Here is a 16,615-nt window from a genome sequence, read left to right as displayed (position 1 = left end):
TGGTGGCTTAAAACAACAACCGTTTATTATTTACCATGATCCTGTGGCTCAAGAGTTCAGGCAGGGCCACTGGGTAGGTACTGTGCTCCTAATGGCACCAGCTGCATTCAGCTGTCCACTGGGAATGGCCAGAAGGCTTGAGAAGGCTTTGCTCACATGTGTGGTGTCTCCGTGGTCCTTCATGTGGTTCCTCTCTTTCCACGTGATGCCCCGTAATTCACAGGTCTGGCATGAGCCTCTTTCACAGTAACTGGATTCCCCACAGCAAAAGCCAGAAGCTGCCAGGCCTTAAGGTCAAGGCCAGCCCAGGTTCTAGAGAAAATAGGTTCTCGTCTCTCTCTGTCTTTCTCTCTGTATGTCAATGAGAGGCTATAAGCACAGAGAGGGAAGGAACTGAGGGCGGTTACCCTTGGAATCTGCCTAGCATATAATCCCATGCTGTGCAAATGTATGCATTCTCAGTAAGCATTTTCTGGGCACCTTCTAGGGATATACAGATCACCACGGTGCCCAAAACCTCCTTGCTGTCACAAAGCTGATCCCTAAATGAATGCTGGAGCTATAAACCTTTTAGCTCCAGCTTAAAAGTCTTCTCCAGCAACCCCCTCCCACAGCAAGAATGATAGAGGTGAATAATTGACAGGCTGCTTGATGGGGAGATTGGGAGACTCTTTGGCCAAAGTTGATGAGCATCTCCCTGGCTCTCTTCCAGATTCCACAGATGGTGAGGGTGACTGGAGTCTCTGGTCTGTCTGCAGTGTTACCTGTGGGAACGGCAACCAGAAACGGACCCGGTCTTGTGGCTACGCATGCACTGCAACGGAATCGAGGACCTGTGACCATCCAAACTGTCCAGGTGCGTTTACCTGAGTGTGTAGCTCCAAGTTCAAGGGGAAAGCTTTTTAATTTATTATTAAAAACTTAGTAAAATTGTCTTTTTAAAAGATGTAACTACTTTTCTTGTTGTTGTTGTTGTTGTTGTTTTTGTTTGTTTGTTTGTTTTTGAGATGGAGTCTCTGTCTGTCGCCTAGGCTAGAGTGCAGTGGCACAATCTTGGCTCACTGCAACCTCCACCTCCTGGGTTCAAGCAATTCTCCTGCCTCAGCCTCCTAAGTAGCTGGGATTACAGGCACATGCCACCATGGCCAGCTAATTTTTGTATTTTTTTTAAGTAGAGAAGGGGTTTCACCATGTTGGCCAGGCTGGTCTCAAATTCCTGACCTTGTGATCTGCCTGCCTCGGCCTCCCAAAGTGCTGGGATTATAGGCGTGAGCCAAGATGCAACCACTTTTCTAATAAGACTTCTGACCAGAGTGAGTCAGGAGATAATTGATGAGCTGAATGGATTTTCTGAGTCTTATGCACAATTGCAGTGGCCGTGACCTAAAAGACAATGCCGCATTGTACTTATTTAATTTAGAGGAGGGACTCTGGTTAGATTGGGTTTTTGATGTGGGATTTGTTGTGCCTTGAAGAGAAACAGAAGGCAGACACTCATGGTCTGATGAGGAAGCCAGGATGAGAGGCTTGACAGCCATCTACAGGAAAAAGACACAGCTCCATCGGTAATACCAGAGAATTGCCAAAGGCTCCCAGGAGCACAACCTGGGGCATCTTGGTAGTCAACTATCACTTTATACTGCATTGTCAGTGCTTCAAAAACTAAACTAATTGCACACTTGGTGAGAGGTCATGTTGAGAGTCAACAATAATTGTGATTGACTATAACAGTGGTTGTCAAACTATGGCCAGGTCTGGCTCGAGAACTGTTTTTGTGTGTCCCATACATTTTTAAAGTGTTGTGAAGAGAATAAGAAAGAGAAGGAGGAGGAAGAAGAATAGAAGGAGAAGGGCATGGAGGAAGAGGAGGAGGAGGAGAAAAAGGAGGAGGAGGAGGGAAGGAGGAGGAAGAGGAGGAGGAAGCTGCAACCAAGACCATATGTGACCCACAAAACCTAAAATATTTACCCTCTGACCCTTTACCAAAAAGCTTAGTAACTCCTGGTGTATAGTCTTACTGTGTATTTCCCATTGCCAGGTAGAATACCAGCCTAAAATAATATCTTAGAGCCTTTCAAGAAACCACACATTCCAAATGGCTTTGGCTGAAAAAAATTTCAGAGACAGAAAATCTGATCCCCGCACCCCAGACTTCCTTTTTCTACCTCTAGACACTCTGTTCTCCAACCAGAGACATTTGGAACAAAGGACAAATGAAACCACAAAGGCGTTTCTGAGGAGAGGGAGGAAGAATCAGATTGGAATCAATGTGTATGTTAGCAAAAGGGGACATGTAGAAAACGGGGCTGAAATGCAAGAAGTGGCAGTTCTGGCTCCATGTCAGCCATGCCATCAGGAGCACAGTACCTACCCAGTGGCCCTGCCTGAACTCTTGAGCCACAAGATCATGATAGATAATAAACAGTTGTTGTTTTAAGCCACCAACTTTGGGATACTTTGTTCTGTGTAGCAATAGATTACCGATACATTAAATCCATGTCAGGATTTCAAAACAGTGGAGCAACCATTACGGTGCTTTTCCTGACTTTCCCATGCTCATTAGGATGAGCTGAGCTGGAAGCCTGGTGGGTGGAATCTGGATGTGTAGAAAAAAGCAATAAATAATAACAGTATGAGGAGGACGGAGAGGGAAACAGGAAGGAAATGAAAAAGAGAAGAAGAATATGAAGTAAAAGAAGATGATGATGAAGGTAAAAATATGAGGCAAAAGAAAATGACAATAAAGGTAAAGAAGAAAAAATAAAATAGATGATGATGAAGAAGATATTTTGAGTACTTAAGAATCAAGCAAATGGCTAAAGCCCTTATAGGTATTATTTTGTTTAGTTTTCACAATAACTTTATGAAATAGGTATTTACAATTGTATCCATTTGACAGCTGTAGCAACTGAGGCATAGAGGATTAACTTGCCTAGAGTCACACAGACAGCAAGTGATCAACCTGGAATTTGAATCCGGACAGTCTGATTACACAGTTAATATTCTTAATCATTAAACTCTTTGGTCTTTGCCAAGAGAAGGGTATTGGAATCAGCCAGTGCTGTCATTGGACACAGACAGCATTTGAGGTCAAGGTTTGGGGGCTTGCCTGTTGTTTTCTCTTCCAGAGCTCCCATCCAGACTCAAAGTGGTAGATTTAGGTGCCTTGTCAGGGGAAGGCTCCCCTCTGCCTCCATTTACAAATGTTTCCTTCCTGTTTTCTGTCACCACGGAGAGCAGTGTGACCAGGAGCCCTCTTCATACCTTTTCTTCTCGTCTGTCCTCACCCTCCTTCCATCCTTTCTGCCTCTCAGTTCCTGGCTATTGCAGCTTTTCTGGGCTCCCTTGGAACATGAAGGATTTCCTTTATCAGGATCTCTTTCCTTGTTTGATTCGTTGATTCCCAGCTTTCCTGGAAAGACTCATGGGGCAAAGTCTCCTCGGCCTGGCAGTTATTACACTGTAAAAGTGTGTCCTGTAGGTCAACCCTGCAAATGAGTTTGAGGTGCCTCACCTAAAATCAGAGAGAGCTCCTTAACGGAAATCAAGTCAGGGAAACCAGCAGGGAAGGCCAAGGCTCACCAGCAAATGTTACTGCAGTGCCTCACTCTCTCCTCTTCTTATTGCTTTAGCTTGCACCGGATTCCTGTTTGTAAAGGAAGCTTGGTTGGGGTGGCCCTTTGGGTGAGCCAGTAAGTTTGAGTAGAGCTGGGTTCAGTTCCTCAGAGCAAATTATGGGAAGCCCAGCTTTTTCTTTCTGAAGCATCATCAACAATGCTAAATGTCCTAGAATATGACCTAACTCTTCTTGGCTATGCATTGTAGCACCCTCAGTGAGCTAGACAAAGAATGAGCAAGACAGATATTCAAGGGAAAACTATCACCTAACACTTCCCACTTACTGCTCTAAGCACTTTCTTTACACCAACTCATTTCATTATTTCAACTCTAGGAGGTAGGGCAATTTGTTCTCTCCATGTACAGATGTAAAAACTGAGGCACACAAAAGTTCACTGGCTGCCCCAAGGTCACGTGGCTAGTAATGATTTCAACTCTCACAGTCAGTCATTAAGAACAAGATATTAACCACTACGTTCTGATGCCTCTGGTTTAGTTCGTCACCCTGACACCATCCTGGCATGTGTCCCCCACTGCCCAAATCCCCATCCGCGGGCCCAGTGAGTGAGTTCCTAAGGACTCATTCAGGCACATTTGGATCTGATTTCATGCTGCCAATGTATCTTGGGTTTTAATACAGTTTCTGCACTACTACCTGCTTTTTACTGTTTCCTCTGTTGGCAAGTTTCTGCCCGTGAGTAGTAATGAATACAAAAAAGGCTTTGTTCAGGTGTATTTATTTTGTTATTGTTGGGGGGGGGGAGATAACGTTCCATATAATGATGGAAAAATGAGCTCTTGTCTGTGTTTAGGAATTGAAGACACTTTTAGGACAGCTGCCACCGAAGTAAGTCTGCTTGCGGGAAGCGAGGAGTTTAATGCCACCAAACTGTTTGAAGTTGGTAAGAAGATTTTTTTTCTTTTGTAATCCAAATATTGACTTAGTGCCTCGGAGATTCCTTTTGCCTTTGCAGTGCCATCCTTGGATCCACGTAAATGTTTCATTTTCCTTTTCTGGGGTCCAGTGCTCCCAGCATGTGCCTTGCTTGCTGAATATACTTCAAGCAAGAGAAAACAGTCCTGAGCCTCCTCCACCGGACTGAGTGCTTCCGGGTTCACTCTGCTCTCTATGCAGTCTTCACAGCCAGAGGCAGATGGGGACCCATCTCTCCTCTTAGCACAGAATAAGCCCATAGCAGGGGCTCAGGTCACATGGAATCTGTTCTTACTCGGCCTTCATTGGGCGTCCTCAAGAAAATCAAGAAATGGTGCCCTCAGTTCTCCAGCAGAGGGAGGGAGGGAGGAGAAGAGGGAATTTTCTCAAAATGCCGCACCTCCATCCCCTGCAAGAATTTTTCATAAACCTTTGGTACATTCTGCTACTTGTCCACTAGAAAATGCTAGAGCAAATGCAATAAATGTGAAGCAAACAAAATGGAAAGTGACTCTTCAGGCGCAAGGTGCAAGCTTACCTTTTAAAAATAGCTTCATGTGCTTCTCTATATACTTAAGGATTGTAGAAGGGTAAAATTCCTTCTACCCCATATCTTTTAGCCACCCAAAAGTTCTTACTTAGCCTCTTCACATCTACCCTGCCTCCTCAGCCAAAATTTAGCAGTCCGGAGTCCTTTTTTTTTCATAGCCCAGCTATTTGGGAGCTGATTTGGTGAACAAAAAAGGTTCCTCAAATGCCTATTGGGGTCGGGTAATGGGGTCAGGTAAGCATCCAAGTAGAACAAATCTAGAATAAAAGGAAAGACAAAAAGAAAGTCTGGAGGAAAATAATGGTTCTAGCACTATGATGAAAAGAAAATGAGTCTGGGCACAGTGACACACACCTGTAATCCCAGCACTTTGGGAGGCCGAGGCAGGTGGATCACCTGAGGCCAGGAGTTCGAGACCAGCCTGGCCAACGTGGTGAAACCCCATTTCTACTGAAAATACAAAAATTAGCTGGGCATGGTGCCAGGCGCCTGTAGCCCCAGCTACTCTGGAGGCTGAGGCAGGAGAATCATTGAATCCAGGAGGCAGAGGTTGCAGCGAGCCAAGATTGCACCACTGCACTCCAGCCTAGGCAACAAGAGCAAAACTCCATCTCGGGAAGGGAAGGGAAGGGGAGGGGAGGGCAGGGGAGGGCAGGGGAGGGGAGGGGAGGGGAGGGGAGGAGAGAGAAAGGAAGGGAAGGGAAGGGAAGGGAAGGGAAGGGAAGGGAAGGGAAGGGAAGGGAAGGGAAGGGAAACAGTGTTGGGGGCAGTAGAGAATGGTAAAGTCTGTGACAAAATGAAGAGCTTTATCGAAAGGGTCGGCCGTGATGTGGTCACTATGGATGAATACCCACCCAGTATTGCCAGGTGTTCTGGGTTTCTAAGAGAGACCTGAAATCTTGATTTTGCCAGATTATATCTTAATTTTTTAATGCTTGATAGAAATTTATTTTAAAAACAAATCTAATCAGAAATGTCTGTGAGCCAAACTGGATGCAGTTTGGAAATTCAATGTCACGAGGGCCTTCACCTCACCCCTCCAATCCCTTCACATGCATATGATCAAATGCATTTAACAGGAACCATCAGCAAATACAATGCATTTGATTGAAAAATAAAAACGACTTTAAAGGCAAGACTTTGACAGAAAGTGGTAGAACCTTAAAGGCATTCTTCTGAGGCAGAAAGTTTCTCAGGCCTCTTCATATCACACCCCACAGGCAGGCAGCATCTAGCTGTTTTGCAGAACACAGCCCAGATGCACAAGGCCACACTGGCATGTGGCTAAGGACACCAGAGCTGAGTAGACATGGTGTCTCAGTCAGGGTCCAGGCAGGAAAGAACATGGCACACTCAAGTTAGGTAACTGAGGAGCCTTTGGTGAGGGACTACTTGCAAAGGTACAAGCAGAGTGGAAGGATTGAACTTTCATTTTGTCAATGACTGCTCAGAGAGGAGGCCACAGCCACAGCCTATCCCAGCTGGCAGCACCTAGACACTGTTGGGTACACCCTCTAGGTTCCCTCCCACTTAATCCTCTCTGCAACTTTCTGAGAGAAGTGCTATTTTTATGCCCAAATTAGAGACGAGAAAACTGAAGCACAGCAAGGTAAAATGCCTCCCTCAAGTCGCAGAGCTCCTGAAAGTTGAGTTACAACTCAATCCCGGGCTGTTCAGCATGCGATCCCACACTTTGCCTTTCGCCAGGCCTTTCTGAATTCATAAGACATGCCCCATTTTTCTCTTTCTCGTTTCACTGACAAGTGTCCAAAGCCCTCTTGCAAGCTGCCCCTCATCCTAACCGTGTGATTTCCACCCACACCACCACCACCCTCCCAGGCTCCTGGGTCAGAGCTGGAGTCACTGCTTATGTCTTCCTCTCTTTACTCCAAACTCCACCAGCCACCAAGGCCTGGCAGCTATAACTCTCTGACCTCTTCTGATCCCACCTGCTGTTTCCTCCCAGAGTATCTCACCTGGACCCTCCCCATCATTATCGGCTCTGAATTCATTTTCTGACTGCACAGTTCAGTTAATAGCTCACTATCATTTACAAACTTTCCGTGGGTCCCTAGTACCCTCTGAACCAGCCTAAACTGAACAAGACCGCCATGATCTGACACCAACAATCTTATATTCCTATACCTTCTGCTGCCATGAAACTGAACATGTCATGCCTCAGCCCCAGACATCCCCAGCAGATTTTTTCCTGCATAACCTTAGTTTGCACCATGAACGCTTACCTGGAGAGCCTTCCCTTGCCCTTCCTCCATCTATGCTATTGCAGTCTGTGTCCATGAGACATCTCCAAGACCCAGACACCATGATGGGATTAGACATGCAAGAGATTTTTTGAGGAGACGCCCAGAAAAGATAAAGAGCAAGGTAGCAGGACTAGGCAGGGAGAGCTTTCAGACCAAGGTGCAGGCCTGACTCCTACAAAAGAAAGCAAGGCAGGCTCAGCCATGCTGATGGGGAATCCCAGCAAAGTTGCCTGTTGGAGGAGACCCTCGGGCGGTTCCCCTAGCATGCTCAGTCATTGGCCGAGAGCAGCCAGAGGGCAGATAGAGCCTTGATGTTAAAATCATGATAGATCCAAAGGTGCAACCTGGAGGCTGCCAGTCAGCAAAGCACCCACAGCAGGTTCCCTTATCAGAGCTCTGAGCGGGACACTTGTGGCTGTCACATAGCCCTGACATGGCCTAGGAGCAACCTGGTGTCACATGCTCCTTGAAGCAACCCTGACTTCCCCTGCTAGAAATGACCTTGCATTTTTGGACACCCCTGGGGCTTTTTGCCTTTGCCTCCTTTAACGCACCTCACATTCCACCACTGTTGGCTGCCTTAGATATGCCTCATCTTACCCACCGCAGCTCACTGGGGCAGATGACCCGCCCACTCACTGGGCTGTCGATGACCAGCCCACATTCCCTCCACCCACAGCATGTCCTCGCACCTCTAACTGACAACCCCTGTGTGCCTTTGCCTGAGGTCTTTCTCTGATCCTGAGCCCAGCTGCACATGAATGCACAGGGCATTCCTAGCTGGAAGTCCAGGACCAGTCCCCTGTTGGTGATGAATGGGAGCCGGTGGATAAAAACTCAGATCCCCATCAATAAAACAAATCTGGACACAGTAAGGAGGGGCTTTATTCAAAGGATTATTGCAGGGAGGCGGGGGATGTTATCTCCGTATTACTGCAGTGGGATGAACGATGTGACCAGAAGGTCTGCAAGCATCTCAAGGGTTAGGCAAGGAGCGTTTCCTTTTATAGAGAAGTAAGTAAGGGAAAGCGAGATGAAAGGGTGGCGTGATCAGATAGTAGACTGGAGAATGCTGTACCCTGAAGCCAGCCTCTTTCCAAAAGGGATCCTTCAGGAGAGGCTGTGCTGGTTTAGGCTGAGGGTGGACCAAAGTCCTGGGAGCTGGGTGAAGGAGAGAAGCTTCATCAAAGTTTGGTTAAGATGCATTTTGTCAGCCAGGCGCGGTGGCTCACACCTGCAATCCCAGCACTTTGGGAGTCCGAGGCAGATGGATCATGAGGTCAGGAGTTCAAGACCAACCTGGCCAACATGGTGAAACCCCGTCTCTACTAAAAATACAAAAATTAGCCGGGTACAGTGTCAGGTGCCTGTATTCCCATCTACTCGGGAGGCTGAGGCAGGAGAATTGCTTGAAGCAGGGCAGCAGAGGTTGCAGTGAGCCGCGATCATGCCACTGTACTCTAACCTGGGTGACAGAGTGAGGGTCCATCCGCAACCCTCCCCACCCCACCAAAAAAAGATGCATTTTCTCCGGATTAATCAGTGAGGACAAGGAGTTTTTGAGGCAAAGAAAGGGAATTTGTGCTTCTGGCCTTGTCACAGGTGAACAAAGCAAACATCTGTGAGTCTTTTCTAAGTCCTATGGGGAAAGGGGGTTCTCTGCAGTAAGCTGTTTTCCAGAATGCAGAAGGGCTGGGGGACTCCTAATCTTCACTGTTTCCAGGATCACAGGACTTGGGTAAAGTTGAACATTGTTTCAGATAGGAAAATGCTGAGGGGTGAGGTTTCCCAGATCCCAGTGGGAGTAACCAGTTCCTTACAGTGGTTACTTGTTTGCTCCACACCCTGCATTAACTGCTCTCTCTTCTCTATCTAATTCCCCTGCTCCCCTGCCTCTGTTTCCTGAAATCACTTCCCCAAAAAATCATTTTCACTGGAATCTTTTTGTCTCAGGATCTGGGGTAACCCAAACTAGGACACTAAACCTGAGGTCCTGGAATCAGATGACTGAGGGACCGAGAGATCACCCATAAATGAAGGGATCAAGTAGGAGCTGTGCTGAGCTGGGGACCTTTGGCCCTGTCCATGGAGGGATCACCATTTACCTGTTCACAGGATCAGTTGTTCCCATGGGAGAATGCAGGACCAGCATAGATCAGTCTTTTGGTTTTTCAGATAAAACCACAGATCCACATTTATAATTGAAATAACTAATTCTTAAATATTGGCAACTATCAATTATTTTTAATACTGAAAGAAACAAACACAACCCCTCTGGGGGTACATTTTGACCCAGGCCTACAGGTCACTGGCCTGTGATCCAAATCTTAAGATCCCTAAAAGCAAGTGCCCCGGGCTCCTTCCTCTTTGAGGCACCTTGCCCTGTGAATTTGTAGACAGTGATAGTTACATGCCTAAGGTTAAGAGGTTGGGGGAACCAGTCCGTGTGTGGCAAAATCAAAACTGAGTCCTACAAATCTTCCTTTGGGGCCTTTTCCATCACATCATCACTTATTTCTTTATATTTTTATTTTTTATTTTTATTATTTATTTATTTATTTATTTATTTATTGAGACAGAGTCTTGCTCTATTGCTCAGGCTGGAGTGCAGTGGTGCAATCTCAGCTCACTGCAACCTCTGCCTCCCAGGTTCAAGCGATTCTCCTGCCTCAGCCTCCTGAGTAGCTAGGATTACAGGCACGTGCCACAATGCCTGGCTAATATTTTGTAATTTTAGTAGAGACGGGGTTTCACCTTGTTGGCCAGGCTGGTCTCAAACTCCTGACCTCAGTGTTTTAAGATGATCCGCCCGCCTCAGCCTCCCAAAGTGCTGGGATTACAGGCATGTGCCACCATGCCTGACCTCATCACTTATTTAGAGGGGAGATTCAAATAATTCTGAATTCTTAAGTTTGTTAGGAGTGATAATCGGGTCATGATTATCTAGGAAAATATCCTCTTTTTTGTAGATGCTTACTAAAATTTAGGGGTAACATTATGTATTTCCACAAAATGTTTTTAAAAGATAAAGCAAAGATAATGATAGTTAAATCCAGGTGATGAAATATAGGTAGTCATTGTATAAGAATATTCTCTACTTTTCTGTGTGTCCGAAAATTTTATAATATAAAGTGGAGGAAGTCTTGTGAATAATGAAGTCCCCAAGTTCAAGGGAAGTGAAAACGGCCATCCACCTCTGATGGTTCCAGGGGGCTGCAGGGGTCTCTGGCTCTAGGAAAGGAGTTGTTGACTTTAGCGAGTTGTTGACTTTAGTGTCCTCCTGCGGGCCCTCAGGAGCAGCCTGCTGTAACATGCCCCTTGAAGCACCTCCTGTGGGCCGGTTGTGCATGCGGTGAGAGGGTTTCTCTTTGGCCTTTTCCAGACACAGACAGCTGTGAGCGCTGGATGAGCTGCAAAAGCGAGTTCTTAAAGAAGTACATGCACAAGGTGATGAATGACTTGCCCAGCTGCCCCTGCTCCTACCCCACTGAGGTAGCCTACAGCACGGCTGACATCTTCGACCGCATCAAGCGCAAGGACTTCCGCTGGAAGGACGCCAGTGGGCCCAAGGAGAAGCTGGAGATCTACAAGCCCACGGCCCGGTACTGCATCCGCTCCATGCTGTCCCTGGAGAGCACCACGCTGGCGGCACAGCACTGCTGCTACGGCGACAATATGCAGCTCATCACCAGGGGCAAGGGGGCGGGCACGCCCAACCTCATCAGCACCGAGTTCTCCGCGGAGCTCCACTACAAGGTGGACGTCCTGCCCTGGATTATCTGCAAGGGTGACTGGAGCAGGTATAACGAGGCTCGGCCTCCCAACAACGGACAGAAGTGCACAGAGAGCCCCTCGGATGAGGACTACATCAAGCAGTTCCAAGAGGCCAGGGAGTATTAAAGAGACTGGGATGAGGTGGAGGAGGCCACCTCTGGTTCTGGAGCGCACACGCGCCGCACTGACCTGCCGACTGGCGCCGAGACCTTCTTAGCCGCGGTCGTGTATGTTTGTATATACCACATGAGTATTTCTCATACATTACGCTAGGGGCGTGCGCCACGCCCGGGGACTGCCTTGTGAAGCCGCCCTCGCCATCTGCAGAGTTCCTTGAAAGTACCCCTGGGGAGCGATGTGGGCAGAAGGATGGGGACCACTTGGAAGACAGAAAAAGAACCTGGAAGCCACAGTGGGTGCGACTCAATTCACACCCGGATCCAGAGTTTCAAAGAAAGGCTAAGGGGGAAAGAGACTGAGGTTGTAAACGTTATAAGCAGTTTTTATATATAACTTATTTAATACAAATGTGACTTAAGCGTAACCTTTTCTCTGGAGTTGTGGTGAAACTAATCTCTTCTGTGAGAGATCAGAAAGAAAGAGACTTAGGGAAGTGGAAGAGAAAGGGAATTTTGGAATTTATTTCTTTAAAAATAATGCAATAGAAATATATCAAAACATGTAAACGCCCACCTTAAACCAAATGTTATTTAGTCATGAGGCACCTTGCTGGAGTCTCAGATTCCAAAAGTTCTTTTCTTCAGACTGGGTAGGGAATATGGTATTTTAGGGACAAAGCTAAGGACTGATTTTAAATAGGCTTTCAAATGAAAGGGCAGTATTATCATAATGCTATCATTCTGCTAAACGGCCCCAAAACAGTAGAATTTCTGCTCATGTCTTAGTAGGTTCAGAAGACTGCAGCCAAGTTCAGACGTGAAAACAGGAAGTAGCACTTTTCCAAAGGAAAACAACAAAACAAATGGGAAAAAGATAATGGACCTCATTTCACCTCTTTTAATACTATTTTAACAATTTTTTTCCTCCACCAATATATTCCCAATAAATAAATATAAAAGAGGGGGAGGGTCAATCTGGGGAATCTTAATTTTTATGTTTTATGAAAAAAAAACTGCATTATTTTTGTAAAGTATTTATTGAGTCACGGATTATTATGCATCAAGCAATTGTTAATATGACCTGGTGGTCCTATAGAGTGGAACTTAGGAAAAATGAAGTTGGTTCTTATTCAATATTTTACTTTGCAAAATTCTAGTAAAAGAGAGTATATAATAAAATCATAATAAAATGTGTTACCTGCATCCTTCATTTATGATACAAATGTGATAAATAGCCCGTGTGAAGCAAAACTTCAAGGTAGGGGAAAGAAAATTGCAACCCAGGTGGGAATAAAAGGCTCATTCAGTGATTAACATGATTGTGGGTGGTGTAAGTCATGGCATCTTTGACACCAAGAATGTCTACCCAACCCCCAGGAGGCTGAGGCCCATTGACACATGTGTGACTTTTTGCCCGCCCAGACCTAAGGAAGCCAAGTCAGAACAAAGGCTTAAGACAGCCCAGATGAGCAGGGCCACTTCCACAGAAAATTCTGCAATTACAGTTATAAGTGGAACTACTTGTCATGCTAAGTATTCCTTTTCCCAATGAGAAAACCAAAGCTCAGAAAACATAAAGACATTGGACCCATCTTTCATTTCCTAGCCTAGTATTCTTTCTACTGTAGCACATTTTTGAAGTCCTTATATTCCTCATATCTTTGGTATTCCTAACCCCACCATTAAGTTATCCTGTACAATTCTATTCTTATGGAAAACTTTTTACCAGTCATTTACACTTTTTTTTTTTTTTTGGAGACAGTCTCACTCTGTCCCCCAAGCTGGAGTGCAGTGGCATGATCTGGACTCATCGCAACTTCCGCCTCCTGAGTTCAAGCCATTCTCATGCCTCAGCCTCGCGAGTAGCTGGGATTACAGGCATGTGCTACCATGCCCGGCTAACTCTTCTATTTTTAGGAGAGACAAGGTTTCACCATGTTGGCCAGACTGGTCTTGAACTCCTGGCCTCAAGTGATCTGCCTGCTTTGGCCTCCCAAAGCGCTGGGATTACAAGCATGAGCCACCATGCCCAGCCATTTACACCTTACAATGAATTATTTACACCTTAAAAGGTATTGCCCACTCTCAGAATATTTATATTTAAGATCTGTGTCTAATCATGGAATGAGAAGCCTTATTCACATCTGAAGCAATTTTATGCTACAGATGAACTGAACTAGTAAGAAGAGAATCAGTGGGTCCATGTATCAGGCAAATAGATTTGGTTCCTAATAATGAGGAAATGTTTTCACAAAGAGAATTGGCTGGCAATGGAATGCATTGCCTTTGAGGTTGTGAGTATCCTGTCAGGACAGGTATTCAAGCAAAGGCTGGAGATTATTCACATGAACAGCTCAACTGGATGATGAGGAGACCAATATGTATAGGACAAAACCCTCTGATGTGTTCTGTTAAGGGTAAGCACAAAGTACTATGAAGAAATAGAGGCAGAAATCAGGGAAGTATCTGTTGGTTCTAATGAAGGAGTGGGATTTTATAAAGCATAAAAGAGCAAGGGGAAGTGGGTGTGTTTGTAATAAGAAAATAGTATGGAGAAAGGCAAGGAAATAGGAAAGTACTTGGTGTTTTCTGAAAACTGGGAGTTTAAGGTGATGAGCAGAGGAACAAGAGTGGCAAGTTATGGAGCCATGTCTACAGTGTTTTTGTTAAGTATTTAGAATGAAATTTCAGAAAGAACAGAGAGCTTTTGTACTACGGTGAAAATGACTGATGTGAGCAATGCTTTCCATGTGAGCTATTTGCTTTAATATCAGACCTTGCTGACCTAATGAAATGAGAGTTGGAAGGTGGGGTGAATTGGAGGGGAGGGCTCCAGGACTCTGGCTACTGAGAATGCCCTGGTCTCCCATGCATCATCAGATGGTTCCAAACCTCTGGAAATTTGCTAAACTATAATCCACCTCTATTAGGATGAGCTAATTTTCAGTCCCAATGCTTTAGTGGGCCAATGAGTGATCTTCAGAAATCAAGACCTCACTGCCTCAGTTGTCTAATAAGACAAGGAGACCCTTATCTCATTCAACACAAGGCCCCAAGCTGGTGCTAAGGCAACCCCAGGCAGTTCAGTCAGTGGGCAGTAGATCGTCTGCCCAAGGGCCTGGTTTGCCTGCAGCAGAGTAAGATGTCTGCAGTCTCATTGCAGCCGTTGTAAATATGACCCCTCAGTAGCTACTCAAATGGTTCTCTTTGAGTGCACTGCTCTTTTGCCTTCCCCTGGAAAGAGAGCCCTAGTAATTCACTGGGCATCCTGGGTGTCACATCTGAACACAACAGTGCTAAACGGAGATGCCCAAGGCCCTCTAGTGGCTGCACATGGGAAGGGTAGAGGAGAGGCCAGGGCAGCCTATAGCTTTCTCTTGGGACCCAGTTCATGTAACCGCCATGATTGTAGCCTCCCAAGCACCTCAGTCTTTATATCTTAGTGTCCAAGAGGGTAGAGTTCTCTGTCTTAACACCAGGGATTAAAGAACAGGTACTATACAAGCCACCATCTTCTGAGCACACACTTTGTGTCTCTGTGTTAATCATTTTACCACAGGAGACCAGCATTATTACATCCAGTTTATAGATAAGGAAAAGAAGCCCAACAAGGTTAACTAACTTGCCCAAGGTCAGACCACTTGGTAAATGACAGAGCTCCTTGAAGCCAGCAGTGTCTGATCACCAAAGCCCAGGCTCTTAAACCTAACACCTGTGCTGTCCTCTCCTCCTAACTCATCCCAAGTTCTGCTGGATCCATTCTTTTCTGTGACTCACTGCCTTTGCTTAGATTGTTCAAAGAGGATCTGGCTTTACGTATTTTGCTCAGTTATCTCATAGTCCATAAGATAACTTAAGTCCAGTGGTTCTATAGCTGAGCCCTTGCTCAGGTTGGGTAAGTCACAGAGCTCAACATTTCTAAAAGATAGCCTGATCCATGGATGAGAACAAAGACGGGTCTGCTTTTCCCACCACACATAAGCCCTGTGCTAATTGCTGCGTGTTAGGTAGACCTCAGGGGCAACCTAACAGGCACCTAACCTTCTTACATGCCCAGGTTCCAGCACTGCACCTGGCATACATAGTCAGGCAATGTGCAGAAGGCTTAACAGGTTGAGGGTTCAGTGGGCCTGGACTCCAATCCTGACTCTCTCACTTGCTTGCTGGGAGTTGTTGGACAAGTTAATACATTGGCCTTTAGTCATTTGCCAAATATTTATTAAGCATATACATATGCCAGATGCCAGGGATCCAGTGGTGTACAAATCAAAGTCCCTCCTCTTGGACGGGAGATGGTGGATAAGTAAATAAGTGGAGAATCTGAGATTATGGTAAGTGATATAAAGACAAGTTTTTTGATCACACATGTATGATGTTACATTATTTAAGGTGATGCTGGTTACTGTAACAAATAATCCTCAAAATCACAGTGACTTAACCTAAAAAAACTCTAAAGAGTATGTTTCTAGCCAAGTGGCCCACCTCTAAGTGACAACCCAGGGACCCAGACTCCTTCCATCTTGTGGCTCTGCCACCATCAAGGCGTGACTCTCTAGGATTCCCTGAGGTCATTTCAATCCCAGTCTGTTCAAAAGGTAGAAAGCAGGGAGAAAACTTGTAAAGTTTTTTGTGGGTTCAGCAGCGAAATACTGTCCATCACCTCTAGTCACTCTCCTCAGCTCTTCTACATGACACATCCTTCTGCAAGGGAGGCTGGGAAATGAAGTCCAGACAAGGGGTCCAGGAAGCAGAGATGGGCTGTATGAGCACCCAGTCAGTCTCTGCCAACTACCCATTCCACAAGGCAGGAAAGAAAGGCGGCAGAAGAGGCTCTGGGCGAACCCAAAGTGGGTGGTCAAGGGGAGAGATCCTTCTCACTCCCCCACTGTCTTCCACAAGTACTATAGTGCTAAGCTGGACCTCAGTTTCCTTATCTATAAATTGGGGTAAGTCCACCTGTCCAAACTACCTGTTGTCCAGTGCTTTTGCTAACCCAAGCATTCCCTCAGCACTTTCCATATCTGTTCAAATCATCCCAACTTTCAAGCAGCAGCTCCCGCATGTCTTTGCCTGATGCCTTTTCTCATCATCTGTGGAACCCATTGGGCTTGCACAGAAGACTGGAAGTGCTGGGAGTCAACAGACTGAGTGCCTGTCAGTCAACTGTTTGGTGACCTTGGGGTAATCAGTAAACCCCTAAGACTCCACTCATCGGTCAATGAATACCCCAACTCCCTCACCCCTTGAGTGGGGCCATTGTGAAGCGTGTTTTATATCAGTCCATGAGCTCCCAGTGGGATTGAGTTCCAGTTGCCTATGGCAGTAACCTACTTGAAAACACACACTTTATTAGCTT

The 16,615-nt window shown here is 45.9% G+C and overlaps 2 protein-coding genes across 2 annotated transcripts in view; one reads left to right on the top strand and one right to left on the bottom strand.

Moving 5' to 3' along the window:
* The window catches only part of ISM1 (isthmin 1), a 78,898-nt gene extending 66,445 nt beyond the window's left edge, over positions 1–12,453 (top strand). Inside the window, exons 4-6 of the mRNA XM_045362487.2 lie at positions 713–856; positions 4,431–4,520; positions 10,749–12,453. Of these exons, the coding sequence (XP_045218422.2) occupies positions 713–856; positions 4,431–4,520; positions 10,749–11,266 (752 nt within the window). The 3' untranslated portion in view covers positions 11,267–12,453. The remainder of the gene's footprint in view (positions 1–712; positions 857–4,430; positions 4,521–10,748) is intronic.
* The window catches only part of TASP1 (taspase 1), a 443,904-nt gene that overhangs the window by 81,941 nt on the left and 345,348 nt on the right, over positions 1–16,615 (bottom strand). The window lies entirely within an intron of this gene.

Source organism: Macaca fascicularis, chromosome 10 (assembly GCF_037993035.2).
Source record: "Macaca fascicularis isolate 582-1 chromosome 10, T2T-MFA8v1.1".
In the NCBI taxonomy this organism is placed as follows: Eukaryota; Metazoa; Chordata; class Mammalia; order Primates; family Cercopithecidae; genus Macaca; species Macaca fascicularis.
The sequence above is the reverse complement of the archived record's forward strand: the minus strand, read 5'-3'. Positions and strand labels throughout refer to the sequence as shown.